The sequence below is a fragment of the Podarcis bocagei genome (assembly GCF_964188305.1).
Source record: "Podarcis bocagei genome assembly, chromosome: 6".
NCBI lineage: Eukaryota > Metazoa > Chordata > Lepidosauria > Squamata > Lacertidae > Podarcis > Podarcis bocagei.
The window spans coordinates 76,332,060-76,357,978 of record NC_138130.1 but is presented as its reverse complement, the minus strand read 5'-3'; the positions used below and the strand labels follow the sequence as shown (position 1 = coordinate 76,357,978).

The 25,919-nt window shown below is 41.9% G+C and overlaps 1 protein-coding gene across 1 annotated transcript in view; it reads left to right on the top strand.

The window, feature by feature from the left end:
• The window catches only part of LSAMP (limbic system associated membrane protein), a gene marked incomplete at its 5' end in the record, with an annotated part of 261,058 nt that overhangs the window by 72,421 nt on the left and 162,718 nt on the right, over positions 1-25,919 (top strand). The window contains one exon of the mRNA XM_081196939.1: positions 15,131-15,256. Within this exon, the coding sequence (XP_081053065.1) occupies positions 15,131-15,256 (126 nt within the window). The remainder of the gene's footprint in view (positions 1-15,130; positions 15,257-25,919) is intronic.

Below are 25,919 nucleotides of genomic sequence, written 5' to 3'. Positions count from 1 at the left end.
CAGTTTATCTCCCTCCTGTTCCAAAATTTCCCAATACTTCAGCCATCCGACCTCCATATTGAATTTCTTCAATGCCTTAGCCTCCACAGGTGACACCCATCTAGGGGTTTTGTTTTCCAACAGATCTTTATATCTTATCCAGACATTAAACAATGCTTTTCTAACAATATGGTTTTTAAAGGCCCTATGCACCTTGATTTTATCATACCATAGATATGCATGCCAACCAAATGCGTTATTAAAACTTTCCAAATCCAAAATGTCTGTGTTCTCGAGGAGCATCCACTCTTTCAGCCAGCAAAACGCAGCTGCTTCATAATACAATTTTAAGTCCGGCAGGGCAAATCCCCCTCTTTCTTTGGCATCTGTCAGTATTTTAAATTTAATTCTGGGCTTTTTGCCCTGCCAGACAAATTTCGCAATGTCTTTCTGCCACCTCTTAAAACAGTCCATCTTGTCCAGGATCTGCAAGGTTTGAAACAAAAATAACATTCTAGGCAATACATTCATCTTGATAACTGCAATTCTGCCTAACATTGACAGTTTCAGATTTGACCATATTTCTAGATCTTTTTTAATTTCTAACCAACATTTTTCATAGTTGTCCTTATACAAATTCAAATTTTTAGATGTCAAGTAAACCCCTAGGTATTTCACCTTCTTAACCACCGTCAAACCTGTCTCCTCTTGGAATTTCTCCTTCTCCATATCTGTTAAATTTTTTCCTAAAACTTTAGTTTTTTGTTTATTCAGTTTAAATCCAGCTACCTGGCCAAATTGTTGAATTATTTCTAACACCTTTTTCGTACTAGTGTTTGGCTCTTGCAAGGTCAATACTAGATCATCTGCAAATGCCCTTAACTTGTAATGTTTCGCTCCGACCTGTACACCTTTAACCTGCTGGTCATTTCTAATCATATTCAGCAACACCTCCAGAACCGAGATAAAAAGCAATGGGGAAATTGGGCACCCCTGTCGTGTTCCTTTTTCTATCTTGAGTTCTATGTTACATAATTTCCTTTTGACAGTTGGCTAAGTTAGCATCATTGTTATATCTGAATGAAGCAGAAGCTAGTTTTATTCTACCTTCATCATTCTTGTTACAGCAGTACCTCAGGTTAAGTACTTCGTTCCAGAGGTCTGTTCTTAACCTGAAACTGTTCTTAACCTGAAGCACCACTTTAGCTAATGGGCCTTCCTGCTGCCGCCACGCCACCGGAGCACAGTTTCTGTTCTCATCCTGAAGCAAAGTTCTTAACCCTAGGTACTATTTCTGGGTTAGCAGAGTCTGTAACCTAAAGCGTATGTAACCTGAAGCGTATGTAACCCGAGGTACCACTGTATTGTTGAGCTGGACCTAGACTGAACTAAAGTCCTAGTTGATGTAGAAGATCCCATTAAAATCAAAGTGAAAAATAGAGTCATGACTAAGTACAATTAATATAACTGGGAACTAAATGCAACTAACCTAGTCTGGATCCAATCTGTAATTGTCATCACCATTATATGATGATAATAATGATCGTAGCTACCATACAAAACTGAAAATAACATAGACCCTGCACACATGCTGACAATTAAGAGTATTTTGTTCTTTATGAAAACAGAGAGATTGGAACCAATAATTTTCTATTCTTAAACTAGTATTTTCTATCGTTAAGTTTGGATGGAAGTAAACCTAAATCTCATTCCAAACCTGCATAGTTTTCACAATGTAGACCTGAATGAGCAGGGTGAGAGTCAAACTAGATATTATTTTAATCATATGGTGAACAACCACACCAGGAGATTTTTTTAATTTGTTTTTTTTAAAAGTGTGCTCACTCCATCAGCACATATCCTAAAATATGAGGGGGGGGTTAATGTAATATAATGCTAATTAATATAATACTAAGTGCAGTGGCACTTTAGCATGCATTTATCCAACTGCAGATCCATTTAACTGGAGGTGGTAGGACAGGGGCCTGCCTCTCTCTACAAGTCACACCTGTCAGTGGTCCTGCTCTATGCCCTCCCTCAGGGTTGACATTTCTATTCCACCTTAAGGAACAGGCATGTTGCATGTCACATGTCTGTTTACATTCCAGCACAGTATGCTGTGAACTTCCATTTGTGTATAGCTTTTGCTGTTCTCTCTGAGATGACATGACAGAGAGACGACATGTTTCTTTGTTCTGATTTATGCTTAATAAATCTGTAGCTAGAGAATGACTTCACAAGCCTCACGCCTATTCTGTGTGTGCAGTACACTCTGCTAATAGCGTGCCCTGGCTTTTGAAGTCTGGGTCATTGATTTATGTCAGAACACGGGCCGATGGAAGGAGATGGCACAGCTGGGGCTTATCAGCTGGCCTCCCGACCCTCTTCATGTTGGCAACAAGTGTGCTTCACCTGGCTGGAATGCGTTGTTGAACTGTGATCATGCTTCTTCTTTACCTGCAGTGGCAGATCTTGGGGTCTCAAATTTTAGTGGCACCCTGTGCAACACCAAAATCTGGCACCCCTTCCTCCCACCTCTCGTTTTCCATTGGATGTCATAGTTCTGGAGCTTCAGTACTCCAGAAGCTCCGCGCCAGGTGTGACTGCACTAGTTGTGCTCCCCCAGATCTACTTTTGTTACCTGGATGGTGAGATTTGTGTGCAGAAACATCTGACCTTTTCAACACTGGTATAGTATTGTGTTGCATTGTGGAGTTTTTAATTGAATAACTTTTTTAAGGTTGGATACTGCTTTGGGACTGATATGGAAGGTGGTATATAACAGTTTTAAAATATTAATAAATAATCACTCTTAATATGCACACTTTTATTTGGAAGCAAAACAAAAAACAAAAACCCTCCAATATTGGTAGCTGTATGTGCCTCCAACCAAGAAATTCAGAGCCTGAAATCCAGTCAATGAATTCAGAAGAAAAGCAATTTGCCTGTGTGACTGAATGGAAGATTTTGGAATTGCATTTGCAAAGCAAAGATTTTGCTTCTAAACCTAAGCAGCAGCATATTTGAGACCTGGAAATGTTGGTGGATTCTGATGCATCAGTATTTAGATTGAAATCAGATTTAACGTATTTGCAGGTGACAATCACTTCCGAGTTGATGAACTCAGTTGGCTGTGATAAAATAAGGATGTTGGATTTAGTTCAGAACAGGTGTGTGGTTCTGTGTGTCTATCTGTGCTGCGTTCGTAGTATACAGAATCTTTTCTGCCCTTCTTCTCTGAATGCAAAGCACCCTTAAAAGGATTTTGGTTTATTATGAGATACAGTCCAGTCTTCTTTTCCTCTTCTAATCAGGAAACTAAATGATCTCACTTCAAAGGTGCTCTTTGAAGAATGCCTACTTGATTACTCAGCAAAGGGGGAGGGGGCTAATAAAATATTTACGCAGATAGGTCCGAGCCTAAGATTTGTATCTTCACACACACCCGAAGTTCAAGGTTATTAAGACTGAAAAAGGTTTGGTTTTGCACCTCCCTGTCTCTTCAGAAGTTCCTGCCACATATATCCATGCAGATTAAAAGCCCAATGACTTTATTACACTCTGTGATTCACGAATGCGCTTTAAACCTGGTTGGTCTGGTTGCCAGCTGCCAGTTTCTTGCCTTAAAACACAGGTAAAATGTAAGGAGTGCTGCAAAGACAGCCACTACTTCATTCACCTCTAGCTTTGGGCTCATATTTTGGCATAGTATGGTATATAAAAGTGGCAAGGAATCAAGTGTCCTGATGCATTGCCTTAGCCAGTATGGAGACATTTTCAGTGATAGGTTCTGATGGTCTCCACGTCTGCTTTTTCATTCCATTCTTCTCATTATCCATGATTTTCTATGTCTCCAATTTTTGCTACTAGTATGGTAAGAACATAAGAGGCGCCTGCTGGATCAGGCCGAGGGCCCATCTAGTGCAGCAAACCATTATCACAGTGGGCTGGGCAAGGTAACTGTTGGATGGATTGATAGCTGGTTGACTGAACAAACTCAGAGTGCTCACAAATGAATCATAGAATCATAGAGTTGGAAGAGACCACAAGGGCCATCGAGTCCAACCCCCTGCCAAGCAGGAAACACCATCAGAGCACTCCTGACATATGGTTGTCAAGCCTTTGCTTAAAGACCTCCAAAGAAGGAGACTCCACCACACTCCTTGGCAGCAAATTCCACTGTCGAACAGCTCTTACTGTCAGGAAGTTCTTCCTAATGTTTAGGTGGAATCTTCTTTCTTGTAGTTTGGATCCATTGCTCCGTGTCCGCTTCTCTGGAGCAGCAGAAAACAACCTTTCTCCCTCCTCTATGTGACATCCTTTTATATATTTGAACATGGCTATCATATCACCCCTTAACCTCCTCTTCTCCAGGCTAAACATGCCCAGCTCCCTTAGCCGTGCCTCATAAGGCATGAGGTTCCTCATCAACCTGGAAACAAGTGACAAGTAGGGTGCCACAGGGTTCTGCATCTTTACAACATCTTTACAAATGAGCTGGATAAAGGAATTGAGGGGGTGCTCATCAAATCTACAGATGACACCAAACTGGGAGTGTAGCTAACGCCACAGAAGACAGAAACGGGATTCAAGTTTACCTTAACAGATTTGAGAACTAACAAAATGAATTTCGATAGGGGCAAATGTAAGGTTCTACACTGAGGCAGGAATAACCTGCTGCACAAATATAAGATGAGTGACATCTGACTTGCCAATAGTACATGTGAAAAGGATCTAGGGATCTTAGTAGACCACAAGCAGGGACGACTGAAGGCTAACCAACACCCGGGGCGGGGCAAACTGCCGTTTGCTCACATGTTGCGCTGCTATGCATGCATAGCGTCGCTACATAGGGCGCATGTGCAGCATTGCTACCTACAGCACATGCATGCGACACTGCGCATGTGTTGTACATAGTGGTTTGCTGCCGGTGCCGCTCGAACACCGTACAGATGATGGTGGGATCCTCTGCAAACGGAGGATCCTCCACATGCGGCTGCAGTGGCGCAATGGCTGCTCATGCCGCCGCACCTGGGGGCGGCGGGGCGAGCACCCCGTAGTGTGCCTTCTTGTCACACACACCCCGACATGGCACCTGGGGCATACCACCGCCCCCTTGCGACGCTACTGACCACAAGCTTAATATGAGTCAACAGAGCGATGCGGCAACCCCAAAAAGCTGTGGTTTCCAGCAACTGGTATTCAAAAGTATTACTGCTACCAGTAGTGGAGGCACAAGTAGTTTTCATGGCTAGTAGCCATGCAACTGAAACAACCCACTGGCAAAGCTGTATGGTTGTTCTCATTATTCTCTTGCTTATTCCATTCCTATTGAAAGCTTTCCCCTCACCCCTCTAAATAAAACTTGTGAAATGGGTAGTTGATATCTTAGTCATATTGCTACAAAACTTAATGAGTATTTCTCTTTCTGACATATTTTAAAAGAGCCCAGATGTAGTAACTAACTGAATTGACCTTTGATAACTGCCACTCTTGTGTGCCTGTGAGCAGATTTCAACCAAAACAAAAAATTACAGGAAGCTGTTCTTGCTAAATCAAATTGGATGCTTATGTAGCACTTTGTATCTTCAAAGCGATTCGTGGACATTAGCATGCGTCACCCTAAAGGGCTTGGGAATTTGCTTAGATTGTTAGCCTTGTGGACAGAGGCAGCATCACGCTGCTTCTTGTTATAGGTGTAAAGAGCAGTGATTAGCCTACAGTGTAGAGGAGAAGAGGAAAATTAGCCACTCACTTCTATTTACCAGTTCTGCCCCCTCTTTAAATCCCCTCTCCTCCTTCCTCACACTCCTCTCATTCACTTTAACTCAACAATGACTAATGAGGCCAATTTGATGCCAATTAGTTGCCATAGGAAAGGACTGCTAATTGTAGCAGCCAAGGTGTCAGCTCTAAAATGCTCAAGGTGTGTATGTGCATGTGATGGCCAGCATGCCCCCCTCCCTTTAATCTTCACCTGGGGGCTGATTAGTTTCTTTGTATTTGTTGCAAAATGTTGTTAATTAGGAGCTAGGGACAAGGAAATTACAGCCCTCAAGGCTTAATTGGGAAGCTCCTGTGGAGGCTTTTATGACTATAAACTCCTTTTTTTAAGACGCAGGTTTAATGGTTTGCTCTTCGCCCTTATAGTTGAGGACTACAAAGTGCTAGAGTGCTCATTTTCCACACTAAAGGAACAACAGATGTAGAACGTCAAAAAGATGGTGGATCACCAAAATTGAAGACGCATGAGAGAAATTGATTCACAAAAGTGCCCAAGTTTAGTGAAGACAAGCACATTTTGGAAATCCAGCTTTCTTCTTAAGAGGCAATCAGGGGAAATGTGCATCTTGAGTCCTAGGCATTTCTGAATCAAACACATTTGAGCAGGGGTAACCAATGTGGTACTCTCAAGAGGTTGTTGAACTACAAACTCCATCAGCCCCATCCAACATGGCCAATGGCCAGGGATAATGTGAAGTGTTGTCCAACCACATCTAGAGGACACCATTTTAGCTACCACATCCCAAAGAAATATCCTAGCTAGAGTCATGAAGCATACTCTCTGGATTGCCTCTGGAGAAGAAAATTGTATTTCCGAAATGCTTTGAGATTGAGTAAGTACAGACACTTTTGAGAATTGACTCCTCTCTCATTTCTTGACTGAATGGTGCCTTTCATATTTGCTTTCTAGATAACCAAAATCCCAACAAGTGGGGAAAATTGTGTGAAACCCCAGATTTTGGCTTGTTAGCTTGTTAGAGAAGTATGTACATCTTCTGTTGAGTCACAACTGAATCAAATGTGAAATGACTCACCTGAAAACCACTAGGTTGGAGCTTATCTGAAAGGTCTGATTGTAGTGCTTTGCTGTGCACCCATCACGTTCCACAAGGATGCCCTCAGGAGCCAGGGGCCCAGTTACAGAAGATAAAAACCTCCACCAAAAGCTCATCAATAAGTTGTATATACAACACAGTCCAAAAAGCCAGAGAATTAGTTTATGTCCAAATATGATGCAGAGACAAAGTCTGGCAACAGTCCAAAGTCAGTATTTTTAGCTGTGATTCCTGCATTGCAGGAGTTGAACTAGATCAGCCATAATTCCAGTTACAGATAGGTAGCTGTGTTGGTCTGCCATAGTCAAAATAAAAAAATTCCTTCCAGTAAATCTGACATCAAGAATCACAAAACAGAGAAACCAGTAGGAGAACACTTCAATCTCCCAGGACATTCTATACAAGATCTCAAAGTAGCTGTTTTACTACAAAGGAATTTCAGAAATAGACTGGAAAGAGAAGCTGCTGAATTGCAACTCATTACCAAACTTAAAACCATGGAGAGACCTGGTCTGAACAGAGACATTGGATTCTTATCTCATTATACATGACTAAGCCATTTCTCACCTTCTCACCCCTTGCCTTTTCCTGTAAGACCTATTACAGTCGTTAAGAGTCGTCAACAGGCTCATCTCAGCTATCTGCCAATCTCCCATTCCCACCACCCTTCTGAGTAATACCCCTCCCCACCTTCTCACTATATAGAAGGATCTGGCAACTTCTGTTTCGGTGTATCTGAAGAAGTGTGCATGCACACGAAAGCTCATACCAAGAACTAACTTAGTTGGTCTTTAAGGTGCTACTGGAAGGAATTTTTTTATTTAGATCAGCCATAGGCAAACTTTGGCCCTCCAGATGTTTTGGGACTACAACTCCCATCATCCCTAGCTAACAGGACCAGTGGTCAGGGATGATGGGAATTGTAGTCTCAAAACATCTGGAGGGCCGAGGTTACCTATGCCTGAACTAGATGATCTTTTGGGTCCCTTCCAACTCTACAATTTCATGATTCTGATATCACAGGGAGTTCAGACATGGTCCAACACAGCAAAGCAAAGAGACTAGAATGAAAAAATAAGATACCAGGTCAGGGCTAGGCATGAAAGCTGGACAAATGCACAAATGAGTATTCTCTGGATACCACAGCTATAAAATGATGACTATCTATATCTATCAATCTATTTAAATTTCTACACCACCCTTCATCTGAGGATCACAAGACAGTTTGCAATATAACATTGTAAAAGAAAAAATTAGTTTAGCACAGAGAAAAAAGTAGGACCACAGAATATGCATGTTTGAATCATCCTGTTCATTACACAAACCAAATACTTGGGTAGTTTTAAGGAGGAGGGTCATCCTTGCCTCTCCTTTCCTTATCTTCACCTCCCCCCCCTGCCCCCACCTATGTACAAGATGGCTGACGTCATGAAGACACAAGGGAAATGAAAGAGCAATGGACTTGGATGGGTGATTGGGTCAGAATGAGGAGACAAGTAGCTTGAGGGAAGCAGAGAGGAGGAATTATCGGAACCAGAGAAATGAGACTAGGAACTTGTATATGAAAACAGAAAGGAGCCAGCACAGGCACTCACTCACAAACTAGTGCAGTTGTAGTAAACAAGGAAGTATCAAGAGAGCCACTCAGAAGTTACTGCCTTTGTCTAAAAATGATATTTGTCTTCCAGCAGCTGTTTTGCCTGTATGTGTTTTTGAAGATATTCCCTCCCCCCGCATTTGTTACAAGTGCAGTTGGCACTTAAGAGACATGCTAATGTTTTGTGGAAACAAATCACTTGCTTTCATCTTGAGTGCAACCCTGATTGCACTGGGGGATTTTGGTATGTTTTCATGTCTCATTCTTTTTATCATTTACATCAATGTGACTTGTTCCTGTCATGAAAACTAGAGCTTGAAAATCACCAGGGTTAGATATGATGTAGTGGGAAAAGACTGTCTGCCAGCTTCTGTAGAGCCCTGTCAGTGGCCTACCTTATAACAATGCTATGCACAGTTCCATGCTCATGAATAGCCTGTGGTCCAGCTGTCTCACCATGGGTGTAGCCAGGATTTATCTTGGGAGACAGCAGAACCTCAGTTAGTTAAGTATTTTTATTGGTTTCCTTAATGGGGGCAGCTCCCCCCCCCACCTACCCATGCCCATGTGTCCCACCAGAGGAACATAACTATTGGACCCTTTCCCCAATGGAGCATGAAACACTGGGACCAGAGACTGTGAATTAATGTGGTCCTTTTAGGGAGATGAAGTTTTCTTTAGCACATTTTGTGCAAGTACTGGGACAATACTGCCAAAATTATGATTCTACACAAAGGCATTTCTTCTCTATAATGGCACATTGTTCTTAGGTTGTGCTGAAAGTGGCATAGATCCACAAGTCACATCAGAAAGCCCAGTTGAATTTGGCAAAATGTACAGTGGTACCTCGGGTTAAGTACTTAATTCGTTCCGGAGGTCCGTACTTAACCTGAAACTGTTCTTAACCTGAAGCACCACTTTAGCTAATGGGGCCTCCTGCTGCTGCCGCGCCGCCAGAGCATGATTTCTGTTCTCATCCTGAAGCAAAGTTCTTTACCTGAAGCACTATTTCTGGGTTAGCAGAGTCTGTAACCTGAAGCATATGTAACCCGAGGTACCACTGTATTCTGGATGTCAAGATTGGCTTCTTTGGCGGTCCAGACTCTCCCCAAGCCACACCGCTCATCCTGACCTGGCTTTTGTTTTTCCTTGCACTGTGATAAGGCCGCTTTTTTTGCCTGGATGGAGGGTGGAGAAATGTGGGAAGAATATAGCCTCCTGTACAAAAATATTTGTTGCTCTGCTCACTTTAGCCTCTAGCCCCAAACACCATGTGGCCCTGAAAGGTTGTCCATGAGGGAATGTCGCCCTCAGGCTGAAAAAGGATTCCCAACCTTGACTTAGAGGTAGATTCCACTAGTTCCAATGTATGCTCCCCCTTCATTAAGGAAGCATGTATAAAGTTAGAGTTCACAGACGTCTACCCCTAATGTACAACTTAAATATATTACATATGCTCCAGCTGTCTTAGCCACTAGGGACAATACTTATTTAATAATAATAATAATAATAATAATAATAATAATAATAATAATAATAATAATATATTATTCCATCTAATTGGGTGACTATATATATTAAATTTCCATACCACCCTTCATCCAAAGATTTCAGGGTGGTTTACAATATAAAAACAAAAATACATACCGCAATGACAAAACAAAAAGAATAATCTGACCATACAGTTTAAAAGGCTTGCTAAATAAAATAAAAGTATTTTTTTTAAAAAAAATGAAAGAGTACAAAACAACTTCCCCCATTATTTATCTGATTCCATTCACAAATCGCTTTCCCTAAAATATCTCAAACGAATTTCACAGTAATCACGGAGCACCTAGAGTAGTTCAAGCTTGCTTTAAAAGCTTTACAAATATTTCAAGCTGCTGCTAAGGTCCACAACAACTCTATTAGCGCAGGAGAGCCAAGATTGTCCTTAATGCAGCCAAGACTTCCCAATTTAAAATTGTCCTTTAAAAATTGCATACAAAGCAGGTGGGGAAGAGAGAGAAGCTAGTACAATGCTGCAAATTAAGACGATGCTGCTTTTAACACCTATGATTTTTGACACAGTGGGGGGAGACCCATTAGAGAGGAAGGCTTCAAATGATTTTGGTCTGTTTTAAGTAGTGGATGACTCTGAATGTTGACCGTGTAAGATCCAGTCTTGCTTTAGAGGCTGAGTGTATTCTGGGACTGTAATGTTCATCATAGCCCTCCCAAGCAAGCAGGGCAGGCTTCCCAAGGGAGTTTGCCAGTAGTAAGGTTGCCACATGGACAGATTTGTACAAGCAGGAGGCATTGGGAAGCAATCAGCCTAAAATATCAGAAATTTGAATTAAAAAAAAAGATGAAGAAACTGAACTATGAGGTTGTCTGTACCTCTCTGGGGCTTGCTGAAGCATTTCTTTCATCAGGGGCCCCCAATCATTTGGAGACACATTTAGAAAACCAAGAATTGTTTTGGGCGACACAAAACACACACATTTCCAAGAAGGAAAAGTGGTAATGCTCAAAAGCAGACATCTCCGAACAAGCCAAAACAAGAAACCAACATGTCACAAAAAACAAGCAACCCCCTCCTGAAATCCCAAAAATTCCCATATAAAATTGGGAAGGGGCCTTGAAAGACACCCAGGAGAATGCCTGATGGTGTTGTGGTGCCCACAGATGCCGGGGGAGGGGCAGCTCCAGTGCTACATAGATGGTGCTGAAAATCACTTGCCAGGGCAAACTAAGGAAGCCGCCTAGGGTGGCAGAATGTTACAGTCCCTAGACCAGGCTCACAGAATTACAGTTTTTTGATTGTTAACTCATTAATTATTTGATAGAGTTTAGATGGAATAATTTATATTCGTTCTATGTAATAATCAAATTTTCAAATGATGTTAAAGGTCTTGTAGCATGCACTTTAACTTCAGAGTTTGATGAGCATAAAACATCAAACAAAATTACAATCTGCGTTCCAACTTTTCTCATTTGTTCAGCTGATATAGGTGAACCATTTTCAAATGAATCAGTTAGTCTATAAGGACCTTTCTCTCTCCATTTCTGAATAGCACGTTCTTTTCAATCAGTTTTGTCATAGAGTTCAGTTGGTAGAGCATGAGACTCTTAATCTCAGGGACATGGGTTCGAACCCCATGTCAGGCAAAAGCGTCCTTCATTACAGGGGGTTGGACTAAGTTACTCTCATGGTCCCTTCCAATTCTATGATTCTATGATTTTCCTGTCATATAAAAAGTGGGTGCAGTACAAAAGGCATCCACAGTGAGATTGAAGGAGCTAATTTAGGTGTCCACATCTTCCATACTTTCAGATCTATCTAAGCAAATCGCTTTACTATAGAATAAAAAATGTTTTTAATATATGTTGAAAATGGTAATCTTAGTACTCTGTATCAGGGGTGGCCAACTCCCGAGAGACTGTGATCTACTTTTAGAATTAAAATCTGGCAGTGATCTACCCCCAACTTTTTTGGGGTTCAGGTCAAAGTTGTTGAGGAGGAAAGCCCCATTTTTATACAAATACTTTCTTGGGAGTGAAGTTCCATTTCGGGGGGGGGGGGTTAAAGGCAAGGGTCAAAGGGGAAAAGTCACTCACAATAATATTGCTTTGAAGGAAAACAGCAAAAAATGATAGCAAACTTTGTACACTGGGGTAGAAGACCCAGATTACAATTAGCTGTGATCTATCAACAGTCTCAAGGTGTGTGTGTGTGTCTTGCTGTACCTAATTTACAAAGTTATCATGCTGTGGCATGATAACTTTGTAAATGAGGTACAGCTATCATCTTTTGCTACTTAAAAAAAATAATTCTATGTCAAAATACAAATGGGTATAGTCTGAAACAAAACTTTAAAAAAAAATGGTAGAACTTTCATTTTCACCTAGGACACTGTTCCCATCCATGATAATGTCTGCCTAGACCACTTTTTGAAATCGTTCTTAATATTTCTTATTAATGGCAGAAAATTAGCTTTATAAAGTTTTTCCCAGGTTTTTGTTATATCAATTCCAAGATATTTAATATATTGTGGGCAGATCATAAAGTCTATCTTCTTTCTTAATTCATCTTGTAAATCAGTTCAGACACAACAATTCTGGTTTAGTTTTATTAATTGTCAGTCTGGTCACTCTGCCAAATGCTTCAGTTTTCTCCAGGCAGTGAAACAGGGCGGGCTGCCCTGCCACTTGCAAATGACAGGTCTTCAACAAAGCCTTGCATTCTGAAACCAGCTCCCAGTAGGACTATGTTTTGTTGGAATTCTATGCAGTTGGAATAAACCATATACAAGCTGACTTTCAAAAAGTAGGTTGACTACAGAATATATGCAATACAGTGGTACCTTGGTTTACAAACTTAATCTGTTCCGGAAGTCCGTTCTCAAACCAAAACCGTTCTTAATCTGAGGCACACTTTTCCTAATGAGGCCTCCCGCCACTGGTGCCCTTCCACCATTCAGATTACCTTCTTAGACTGAGGTAAAGTACTCAAATCAAGACACTATTTCCAGTTTTGCGGAGTTTGTAAACCAAATCGTTCTTAAACCAGACTGTTCTTAAACTGAGATACCACTGTATATGAAGAAATGACTCTCAGTGGCTCTCCTGATTTGATTAGGAGATAACCAACCCTTCCCCCCGACTTTCGAAACAGTGCGATGCAAAAGAACTGGCTGATTTGTGCTTCTGATCACAGTATGTGAAATTCAGCCCACACAATCACTCTTTCTGTTGGCTCTCACAGCCTTTTGTTGCTAGTTTCAGCGGCACGCTAAGCTATAATGGACAGAATTCCCATGTACTTCAAGCCTTACAAACCTATGTTGCCTTGACCTAGTTCTCCAAGCTGCCCATTTCCTTCCATGCAGTCCTAATTTTCAGCTTTCTCCTCATACCTTCTTTTCTTCAGCTTCGTATCAACTCCTGTTGTTTCCCCAGGCCCTTCCTTTTTAGATCTGCTTGAGTTGCTTAAGAACATAATAGGAGCCTGATGGATCAGGTCAATGGCCCATATAGTCCAGCATCCTGTTGTCACATTAGGTGAGCTTGCAAGCTAGACCAATACTCTGCCCATCTGCAATTTCCAGCACCTGCTATTCAGAGACATAATGCCTCCTACAGTTGAGGTAGAACATAGCCATAGTGGCTGTTAGCTGTCAATAGCCTTGTTCTCCTTGAATTTGTCTGAACTTCTTTTAAAGCCATCCAAGTTGGCGACCATCACTTTAGCCACCCTATCTCTTTATTGACTTGAGGGAAAAATTGGCCGCCCCTGCTTGAGGTGGAAACAGCAGCTGAAAGGCTTCCAGCCAGCAAACTTCCAAATGGACGAGAGCACGATTTTCACCTAAGAAGCCACCGCTTAAGGTGACTCAGCCTTGTGGTTATTTTAGCCTCCATAGTGAATCAAAGCTATTTGATTCCGTCTGTGCTCCTGAGTTCCTGCTTGGTGCTCTGTAAGCTGACTCATGGCTCTAGCAAAATCAAAAGAGCCAAGCAAATATTGTATACATTTTCTTTACTCAGCTGTACTTCCACAGCTAAATATAGCCCTGGCATGACACACTGCATTGGTTTGCACTCAGTTCACATTTCCAGGATTATTTACAGAATCACAAGGACTCTTTGAAGCGAAAGCACAGATTCCGAAGCAAAAATATGCATCGTAGGGGGAATTTCACAGCAAATTCAGCTTCCTGCCATGCCGAAGAAGACACCGCAACCTTACCTTCAAATGGAAACTGCATGCTATACAAAGAGATTAGTAAATCCCCTGAGTAAATGCTTTCTCACATTCAAGGGTACAGGCACTTTTACTTCAGACTTGTTAGGGAGCGCTATGACAGACCCATAGACTTAGAACATGGGTTGAGCTTGGCAGAAGTGAAGGAGTGGGGAAGGTGATTTGGAGGGGTGAATCTGCCTGTCAGAGTGCTGGATCCTGTCCCTGCCTCCTGCTATAAGCCCTTTAGGGAATAGACACAACTCAGTGGTAGAGTGTCCAATCCCCAACATCTCCAAACAGGACTGGGAATGTCTCCTATCTCAAATCCCAAAGAGCTACAGCTTCCTATGCTCCCCCCACCTGACTACAGTGAAGTAAGCTAAAGTGGCTGGCCTAGATGGGCTGCTGCAGAAAAACTGCAGGCATATTATGAGTCCAGTTTCTCCTGTGCAGCGTATATCCACTTGAGGCAGAGCATTCCTCTCCTTTGCAGATATTTGGTGCTACCTAGGTTTGAAATATGGGGTGCTGCCATAACTTGCAATTTGGCCCTAAGGCTGCACTCCCATGCAGATTTATTAGAAAGCAAACTCCACTGAACACAGTCTTGGTTTATCATTAATGAATACATTAAGTTTTGTTGAAGTAGTTCCTGAAGACTTCAGTGTCCAAAGCTAAAAAGTGTCAGTCACTTACTCTCTGCCTCTTCCTGTCCCTACTCTGTGGTATTCTGATCACCTGTGTAATGAGTTATAGTAAATAATAAAAAAAACAGTGGGCTTGCTCCTGAGTACGGAGAGTTGGGTTGCACAACAGCAATGTATATCAGTGAGAGTAGCACCTGAATATTTGCCTTCAACGTGTTATTTTTACTTGACTCTTAGAATGAGGGGATTAGGAAGGGCACTCAGTAACCCAACTATAGGGTAGAGCTGCTCTGAAGTTGAAAAGCTGAGCCAAAACCAACCAATCTTTTTGTTTCCGTAGTTCCACCAAAGATCTCCAACATCTCATCAGATGTCACTGTGAATGAAGGCAGTAACGTGACCCTGGTGTGTATGGCAAATGGGCGCCCTGAACCTGTTATCACTTGGAGACACCTCACCCCTACAGGTAGGTAGCCTTGGTCTATATCTATGTGCTTCTTATTGTTTCCTGTTTTGCACACCAGCAGAGGATGTTTCAGTGTAAAAACAGCCAGGAAAAGGTAAGCTCATTGGATCAACAAAGTGTTGATGGGTGTGTTTTTTCTACATCAGACTGTGCCAGTCAACACTGGGACATTCTGCTTGCTGCTAGCAGCTGTTTTCATCTAATAGATGTGGTCTTTGTCATTGCAAATACAATATAGCAATAAGGGAACCTATCACTAGCCGCAGACAAAGTGAAAAGGCCTTGCCCTTCTAATAATGAGTTCAAAGTGAGCCTTTCAAAATCACAAAATTGGCTTCTAGTATGGTGCCAATAGTCATTTCTTACCTGCAGTCTTAAGTCTCTCTATAGACTATTTTTGCAGATAGGCCATAGAAGAAAACAGGTTGGCTTCCCCCCCCCCCCCGTTTTGTGTTACAAAAGAAGAGATGCTAGTAGGAATTCAATGAGTGAGAAACCAGCCAGGCCCATTGACCATTTAATTGTTCCTTTGATACTTTAATGTTGGTTGTCTTGGAAAGGGCACTGTCATTAGCCTGACCCACAGGGCAATCAGAATAGGGAGGTTGCTTTCTGATTATTTATCCTTTTAGCATTTATCTTAGACAGAAAAAGAACATGCTTATGGCAATACTAAGAGCTTCTTGACACTGAAGCCTTCCAGACTAAGTGCTGCATCACACATCAATCAGCAACAAAACCAGGTTCATTATCAACTATGCACTCTATGTGAAGGCACAGCCAGTTTCTGATGAATATTTCTGTATGATGCATGTGTTTTCAATCAGCTGTTTTCAGAACAATGCTTAGCAAGACAAAACCTTATGTGCACACCTAAAAATGTAAAGTGTGAAGTGACCCCAAGATGATTCCACAGTGTTTTCATCTATATTATAACACACCCACACACACACATATGGCATATTTTAGCCTTATCATAAAATGGCAATGCAGATTCTAACTGTGCCCAGTGAAATTTTCCACAGATGAGGGATAGGGAACCTATGTTCCTCCAGAAGTTGCTGGACAACAACTCCCATCATCCTCAGCTACTGAGCATGGCATGCTGGCTGGGGAGTTGTAGTCCAACAATATCAGGAAGGCCACAGGTTCCTTGCTGAACACCAGTACAATTACTTCTGAATTCTCAGGTAAATGATAGTTATAGATGTGACTCTCCAAAATGTTCTTTTTTTGGGACAGTATGAACCCATTTGTAAATAACTGTCTTTTACATTACAAGGTGTGTTTTTTTCCTTGACCTGTACCAGTAATTTCCTTCCATCTTCAAGGAATGTAATTTTCATACATATTTGCATCCTATTAAGCTTTAGCAAGAAGATTTACAATTTTTCAAAGAATGTAGCAAGACGTGTGCAAATTCAACTTCTGACGGTGCCTACTCTAGCTCCCACATGTTATCAATGCTGATGATCCCAGCAGATGTTGGAGAGAATCAATTTCAATTCAGCAATTACCCCGGACAGACTCACAATTCACTCTTTAGGTGCCATTTCCTTTAGAAATGGATTCCGCTCTTATTCAGATTAGCGAAAAACACAAAATGAAACCCAGACTGTGTCTTCTGACTTCTGTCTTTTTAAGAATAAGAAATTTGACAATATGAGCCAAGGTGTTAGAGGAGATTAATGCTGTCATAGAAGAAATTTACAGAGCAAGAAATACTGTGAAATTAAACAGCAGGCACGGATCGGAAATTAGGAGGGAAATGGATGGGAATGGAAAAGTTGGAGATTAATTTTAGTTTAGTCACAGTTAAATCGGAGGGGGGATTGTCAAATTGTGAGCCAACCTTACAGTTTATACATAGGACTAAGGTAAACAGAGTTTCTGGGAAAGCCTCTCTGATTTTGCATGGCATGCATGCAGGAAGAAACTGCACCAGTTGTACTTTTGCCTGTCTTGCAACTATTAAAGGCCCCTTTCCACTCTCTAAAAAAAACCACCCCCACCAAAGCAGCAAAGAATGAAGCAGAGATTATTCCCTAGAAAACATCTTAGGAAAGCAGCATTTGAAATCAACTAATATATTTACAGTCCTCACGCAGAAAGTCCCAGTTTTTATCCCCAACATCTCCAAACAGGGCTCAGAGAGCTCCCGACTAAAACCCTGAAGAGTCACTGCCAATCCGTGAAGACAGTACTGAACTAGGTGGAACAGTGGCTTAACTCAAGATAAGGCAGCTTCGTGCTACTATCCCTACCAATGCTACTAACATTGCTACTACCCCTAAGTAATACTAGTGACAGTGTTACATTTCTATCCCACCTTTTGTTCAAGATTAAGGCATCATGCATGGTATGTTCTGCCCTTTAAACCCTCACAACAACTGTGTGAAGTAGGTTACACTGAGAGAAAGGGACAGGCTCAAGATCACCCTGTGAATTTCAAGATTGAGTGGTGGCTTGAAACTGGTGTCTCCCCAGCCCTGCTCTGACACTCCAGCCATTCATTACATTACGCTGGCTTTCAGAAGTAGTAGTAGCAGCAGCAGCAAAATGATAATAATCCAAAAGGCCTGGTCCTATCCCATTGAAACAAGCTATATAATAAGCAAGGGAGGGAAAGGCTGCCAAGAATAAATGGGGCGGAAGAAGGGAAACAAGCCAACGAAAGAAATGTGAGCAAAGCAAGGCAGAGAGAATGTTTCCTCCACTGAATTCTGAAGTAACCAGCCGTTCCCCTTCTGCCGTTGCCAGTACTAGGTGCAACTGTGCCAGCTCCTGAGGTATGATTGGAAATGTGTTCTGTTTCCCACCCCCCTTAATTAAGTTATATGCTTGCAATCTGCTAACTTCCAAGACCTAATTTTGCTCCAAAGGGCTGCTCTCCCACAGCATTTTATTTTCTTCCTCCTTGGAATATTAGTCTTGCAACATTCAGACATCTCTCCTAATGTTACCGCGGAAGTCATTCCACATTGCGTACAGATCATTGGTGTGTATTACAGGAGTTAAGTGGATGCTCATTGCTTTGAAAATCTATCCTGGAGCCTTCATCATTTCTAAAGTTTCCTGCAAAGTAACCCTTTTTTCTACTTGGGTATATTTCTGTATATTTCTGGATGACCACCCCTTCTTATCTGCTAAACTCACTTGCCAATGTTTAGTTATTCTATGTTAGCAATGACCTTTATAACTGGTCTGTGAATGAAGCATGTGGCTTGTTGCACTGATGTCTAAGGATAATAAAAACAAAATAAAAATAACAGGACTATAGAGAATTCCAGTGAGTTTAAGTCCCAGCACCAAATCAGGATCAAACTCTGAATGTCAGATAGTCTGTCCCTTCACAAAACATTCAACTACTTAAAAGAAAACCACAGCTGAGGTGCAGGTGTTCATCGCTTCTTTTTAGAATTATAAAGTACAGTTCAACCCTAGATGATTAGGAGACTCCCAGTGCTTCACTTCTATACTAAATGGTGCTATTATACTGCCATTAATTGGAAGATAGATAGGAGAAAGTAAAGGCATATTTACATCCCCCCCCGCAACAAAAGTAGGGGGAATTGCTTTCCTCCCTTGTCTTTTCTTTTACCAGATATGCAAAATATACCAGACATTTTTTTCCTCTCACATCAGCCACCAGTTCCTCTAAGCCCATAAGCTGCCTGTAGCAAGCAGGCTTCCTCCCTGGTGAGATGGTTAAATTGTCACAGTTGCTGTCGACTGTAGCACAGAAGCCTGGGGTAAAGGGAGAGGAGCTGAGGTATGGGGAAAGAAGCCCTTTAATAATTCAGATGGCAAATATCAATGCAAATCAGCTTTAATTCTGGGAGGTATTCTGGTAATGAAAGCTGAAATGCCATTTCTCAGAATGACATCAGCCCCTGATTCATTCTTCATGACTGTTCTGCCACTTTTGTACGGTAAACAGATTGGTTTGGGATGAGCAAGCAGAGAAGAAAAACAACCGCACCTACTCAGCACAGTCATTGCCCTCTTCATATTCTGGGATGGTGAGCTTCAAAGCTGGATGACCACCTTTTGTAGCACGTTCAGGGATTCCATGTTGGGCACAGTGATTACCAAAGCTAACCAAGCCGTGAATATTTCTGTAGCTCAAACGGCAGAACTTTCCTCTGTGGATCAGTCTTGTAATAAGGGTGGGCAGTAGGCAGCACTTGCCAGGGTTCAGGAGCCAACAAGTTTGAGGAAAGACAACTTCACTGCCAGAAATGTAAAAAAAATAAAAATACACTGAATGTTGAGAAGATATGGGAGTGAAATTGGAGGCTCCTTTCTAGTGGTTGTTGGGGGTTTGTGGGGAGATAATTAGATGCCTCTATCTTCAGTTGAACTTCAGTTAATAAAAAAAACCCTGTTTTTCCTGAGGCATTCCTGAATTTCAGGTGTTTAGACTAGATGACCATTGGAGTCCCTTCCAGCTGTACATTTCTATGAATCTATGGGTCAAACAAAAAGTTGTTCTATCATGACCTTAAATCCGTATGAAATTCTTTTAGTTAGCTGTGGGGGAGGAAAGAATAGGCACCATATCCAATTTCTTACTGTGACAGTCAAATTATGGATAGAAGGGGTGCTTTGTCAACAGTAGCCTCATTCTTCCTGTGCACATATTCTAGTGTTACCTCTTTCTAAGTGACTAGATATATATTATGAAAATTGTTTAACAGATGGGGTTTCCTCAGCTATTAATTTGCACCTATATTTTCATTATGCGTTTGCATGCTCTGCAACTTATTGACACTTCCATTACAAGTTCCTTATCTTTTTTGTTTTTAAATGGAGTAGTTCCTAAGTTGCTGGGCCGAGATGACATATTCAGCATTTGCCCCAATTAGCTCCCTGTGTGCTTTCTTGAATCACTATTTGTAGCAGAAAGTCAGCTAAGTAGTTCCACTGCCCTGTGACAGTTAGCCTGGCCTGTTCCCATTCTAGGGACCAGATGCTTCTCCTGCATGAGGCAATGGCTTGTGGTGAAAATGCTCATTTGTGCAAAGAAGATACTGTGAGAAAGTGTTCTAAGCAATATATTAAATGTCTAGATAAAGGCCATATCAATATCTACCATGGGAGGCATTCAGGCTCATTAGTATGAGATGTAATGTGAAAATGTCATACATATGCTATGTATGAACCATAACAGAAATCAGAGCCACTTGATGTTTACCTACAATAAAATAGTTAGCTGGAAGATTCCATTCCCATCATTTACTTTCCCAATTCCATTCCATGCAATACCAGTAATAGGACAAACACTGCACCCAACTGTCTGGGACAGGCAATTCAGTGCAAATCAAACCTGTCTAACTGGGCTTATCAAATATATTTGATCTATCTCTTTTTCAACAGTAATAATTCCTTAATCCCATCTAGATAAAATACATATCCACATAGCAATGCTGGTGTGTGTGTGTGTGTGTGTGTGTGTGTGTGTGTGTGTGTGTGTATGCTCAGTAAACAATGGACTTAATACAACCTCCCCACAAACTTTGTGCTCCATAAACAGATTGTTGGGAAGAAAACCTAAACTTTTACTCAGCATTTATTCTTTTTGGGTCCATTAGGTATTACACTGTAGAAAAAATAAATTATCCCCTAATGTGGTAAGAGTTATGGTCCAGCCAGGCCAAATCTCGTATTTGCAGGTAGCGAGTCATCTGTAAAAGCAAAGAGAAATTCAGGGCACCTTCACTGAAAAAGGGTTACTCTAGTTATCTAGTTTGAGTTTAGCACAGCATTTGAGTCTGTGAGTGTACAGAACTCAATATGACACTTCGATTAGGCAATTCAATTCACTGGGACAAAAGTAGCTTGAGGGGGCTTGTCTCTTTTTCTTTTTTGCTCTTGCAGAGGGAAAAAATCAGTTCTTCGACTTTACATTGCATTCAGAGAAAACTAAAAGTTATGCTTTCCCATACCCTGGACTCCCCCATAAGGCTTAGTATTAACCTGAGATGTCCCCGGGCAATGCAAAGGTCCAGCATAGACTACAGAGTTGAAAGAATCCATTTCTGACTTTGTCCAGCTGTTTCAAGTGGCGCTGCTTATCCCTACCTCTTCCTAGTAATTTGATGTAGTTAATTTGCTTCCACATACTTGATGGTGATGCCTTTGCTCAAAGTCCTCTCTTCACAAGCTTTTTAATCGTGGTTGGTAACGAGTTGCCTCTGATGAAGTTGCCTCAACTCATAGAGCTGCTTTTGGGACCAGATGAAACTGTTAAGTATACCTGAGCCTTAAAAGCTGCCACTGTAATTTGGTGTGCAGTTTTGTAGATATGATACTAATATCCAGTGTGGTGTAGTGGTTAAGAGCAGTAGTCTTGTAATCTGGTGAACTGGGTTCGTGTCTCCGCTCCTCCACATACAGCTGCTGGGTGACCTTGGGCTAGTCACACTTCTTTGAAGTCTCTCAGCCTCACTCACCTCACAGAGTGTTTGTTGTGGGGGAGGAAGGGAAAGGAGAATGTTAGCCGCTTTGAGACTCCTTAGGGTAGTGATAAAGTGGGATATCAAATCCAAACTCTTCTTCATCCCATATTCTGACAGTACTCTGTCAGTCAACCTTCAAAGCATCATGCAGGGTCTATATGCCCTGTTGGGTAACACACATTTCAGTATGGTTTGATGAGCTACAGCATGAGGGATTTTACCAGCAGGCATCAATAAGGAGCATACATAGGTTTTGTTTTTTGTTGCATTGGGTTAGATGCACTTGTATGGTGTGCATTTATAGAAGGCAACATAGGGTATTTCCTATATCTTTTGCTTGATGATACAGTTATATTTGATACCATATTTAAAGATTTTGGAATTTTTAGGCTCTCAGTAAGTGTGGATATTATGATTTTATATTGATGGTCTTTATCATAGTAGCTAGTGCTTTTCAGATTACATTGATTGTCACGTCTTTTGAATTGTTTTTACAGACATTCCCTTGGTAAGGGTATGCATTTGACACCTGGTAGGGAGAGCGATCTGTGTCAGGGTTGAACCAGAGATCCTATTTGTGCAGAGCATTTGTTCCTAACTAAGTTATGGGTTGTTTAAACCCACTGGTTTCAGTATTGTTTAATAGGACTTAAGACTACAACACACGTGTGTTGTTGTTTTTCTTCTCCTTTTGAGACACTGAATATGCTTGCAAACAGTGTACACCCTTTCCCATCACTAAAGACTAGAAAATCCCTGGTGATACACGTCACATGTATAATATTCATTCAGTTTGAGGACTGATAGTCCATAGGCAACTCCATATATAGCTGATACATTGTTAAATGAGTCACACAATATTTAATGAGAACCCTTGTGAAAATCCGGTTCCATTAAAAAAAATACTAATTAAAAACAAGTTTCTGACCCTTGTGGCTAGACATATGGATTTAAAAAATGCAGGGTGCACATGCAAAAGGCTTCATTATTGGGGTATGGGGCAAAATTAATACACATTATATAGAAATTTACCACTTCCTCATGTTTTTTTAAACAACAAAGCATGGAGTTTGTGCACTTTTTCAAAAACAAATATAAATTTCTTAGATAAATGCATAATTTATTTTGAGACGAGATGAATTTATGAAGTAAATTTAAAAGCTTCCATAAATAAGAAAACAGAAGAAAAGAAATGGAGCAAAACATTTAATTACTGCCCTGTCAATGTCTGTTTTTGAAAGCAAATTTCCTATCTTAATTATAATTGCATTCACATAATTGGGATGAGAGATGTCCTTAAAGTTTTTTAAAAGGGTGCAGCCCTCATGCATGCATTCATCACCACTTCTAAATGGTTCCTGAAGATGACCCCCACTCCGTCACAGGGGGGATACTATGTAGCATCTGTGATGGGATTGTACTGTCCATGATTATGTATTTTCATTCTAAAGGTTTTTGTATATTTTTAAAGAGAGAAAACAAGCCTAACTAGTATCCTCAAAACCTCTCTTTACAGTGAAAAAACTTTAGCACCAATAATGGAAATTTGGTTAGCAAGTGCTCAGTCTTCTCCGATACTTATTTTCACTGTAGTTCAAATCTGTGCTGTCAGAAGGTCAGGGCTGCTTGCACAGGCAATTACTCTGGTCTCCTCCTGGTTTTCTTCCTAGCTGCTCTGAATCCTTTCACTTCTGCTCCTGCTGTGCCGGTTGGTTTATCCAGAACCATGTGATTAGAGACAAAAAGCTCTCTCTAGCAAAGCGTGTTCTCCCTAGCAGAGAGCACGTGTTGCGGTTGGGAACAGGCCACCCTCCAGTGACTAGGCAAATTTAGTTGAATCCCGGCCATTTAAATGGTTAAACTGGGTTGCTGGGGTGTTTTGATTGTTGCCAATTTGGAGGAGGGGTCAGAGTCTATATATACAGGGGCCAGACGTTGGCACGGCCTCTTGGCCGTTTTGCATCGGATCACATGGAGCACTGGGACAATCTTCTCATTGTTTGGTTACATTTCTTTATTTCTTTATTTCCCCTTTCTTTTAATCCTCTCTAGTCCCTTAAATAATTTAATTCCCCCCTTTTCCTGTTCAATTTCCCACCCCACCCCTTACCCTGCCCTGTAGGAAGATTCTCCCTGTATCTGTGGCTTGCCTTTCCCAATAGTGAGAGAGCCCCCGTTAGGGGCTTTCTTTCGCAAAAAGGTTTCCCCCATTTCTCTTGTTGAAATTGTGGGGCTAGTCAGGGCTGTTCCCAGCTTAGCTAGTATCACTTTCGTTTATAGTATCCCCGAAGGTTGGCTTTATGGCTCCCTGTGCCTCCAAGGACTATGAGCACTCTGTATATGCTCTTGAACTATGCTGTTTCTGAACAAGTTTATTTTCTTTAAGTTTGTTTTGCCCTGATAGAGGCGACTGCCATTTTGAGATGAGCCATTGTGGCTTAGTGGCTAAAGTGCAGGACTAGGACCTGGGAGTTCATATCCCCCTCTTAGCCATTGTTAAAACAAAACAAAACAAACTGCTCCTTATGGGCTATTCTGTTGCTGGGCAGTTCGGCCCATTTGTGATAAAAGAACTTTGGGTTTCTTGAAGGGGTGCTTCCCTCTAAAAGGGCAAGCAGGGGTACCTGGACAAGCTGTGGGCTACCTCAACTCTGCTATTTCACTGGAAACATTTATGCCTGGCCTAGCAGGTGATCCTAGGGCTTTGCCCTAGAATTCGATGGCCTGGAAGCGTTTCCGGCCTGAATAGTGTCCCCATGTGGTCCATGAAGCATTGGTTTCACTGGGTCAGCGCATAGTGCCGGTAATGCCTAGGTTGCAGGATTGGTCCCTGTATGGGACAGCTGCATGCTCCCCCATGCTCTACCTGGACACTTAAGTCCTTTTGGTGGTTACCTCACTGCGAGGGATGTAATGGGCGCCATGTTTGCAATATGCAACTGGGAGAAAGCACCTTTGCGTGCCCGCATTGCAGTTTGCTCTGTGCGTTGCAGAGCACGGCGCTGCACGGGCTGCAATTGCATTGCATTGCTAGGAGATTTGCAGTTGCATTGCACGGAGGGTGTGTAGTTGCATTGCACGGAGTGTGTTGTTGCATTGCACGGAGTGTGTAGTTGCATTGCACGGAGGGTGTAGTTGCATTGCACGGAGTTTGTTGTTGCATTGAACAGAGGGTGTGCAGTGCACGGAGTGTGTAGTTGCATTGCATGGAGTGTAGTTGCATTGCATGAAGGGTGTGTGCATTGCAGGGAGTGTGTAGTTGCATTGCATGGAGTGCGTGTGCATTGCAGGGAGTGTGTAGTTGCATTGCATGGAGTGCGTGTGCATTGCATGGAGGGTGTAGTTGTATTGCACAGAGTGTTTTTTGTTTTGCTTTGGTTTTTGCATTGCACGGAGTGTGTGTGCATTGCACGGAGTATGTAGTTGCATTGAACAGAGGGTGCAGTGCACAGAGTGTGTAGTTGCATTGCATGGAGTGTAGTTGCATTGCATGAAAAGGTGTGTGCATTGCAGAGAGTGTGTTTTGCATTGCACGGAGTGTGTAGTTGCATTGCACAGAGGTTTTGTGTGTGCATTGTACGGAGTGTGTAGTTGCATTGCACAGAGCGTGCTTTTTGCATTGCACGGAGTGTGTAGTTGCATTGCATGGAGAGTGTGTGCACTGCACGGAGTGTGTGTTGTTGTTTTTTTGTTTTTGTTTTTTTTTGCATTGCACAGAGTGTGTGTCTGAAAAGGAAGCTGGCTTGGCGGCAGCTTGGTTGGGACTTCTTTAGGGGTTCTGGCCAGCGTCGGCCCTGTAAATTTACATATCATGATGGCTGCACAAGATGCCCCCTGCCCAAGCGGGGGCTGGAAGCTGGCAAGCAATAGCTCAATACCTTTTGCCCATATTCCCATTTTATTTAGGGATCCAGTTGGATATCGTTGCTAAAACATACCACTTGGCTATGGAGAAGCTGTCTGCCTTGAAGGAAGTTATTTTGTAATACTTCCTCTGTAGCAAGTGATGCTTCACCAGATCCGATCTTGCTGGGTCACTTAACTAATCTTCCCACTAGGCCAGGCTGCCTAGATTTCACCCCTCCCATATCCAAGAATCTCCTGAGGAGTCTGCTGATTCTCCAGAGAGGAGGAGGCGTGTTCTGGTCTCTACTTATTCTGCTCCAGCACCAAGTCAGTCAGTCAGTCAGTGTCGGAGAGGG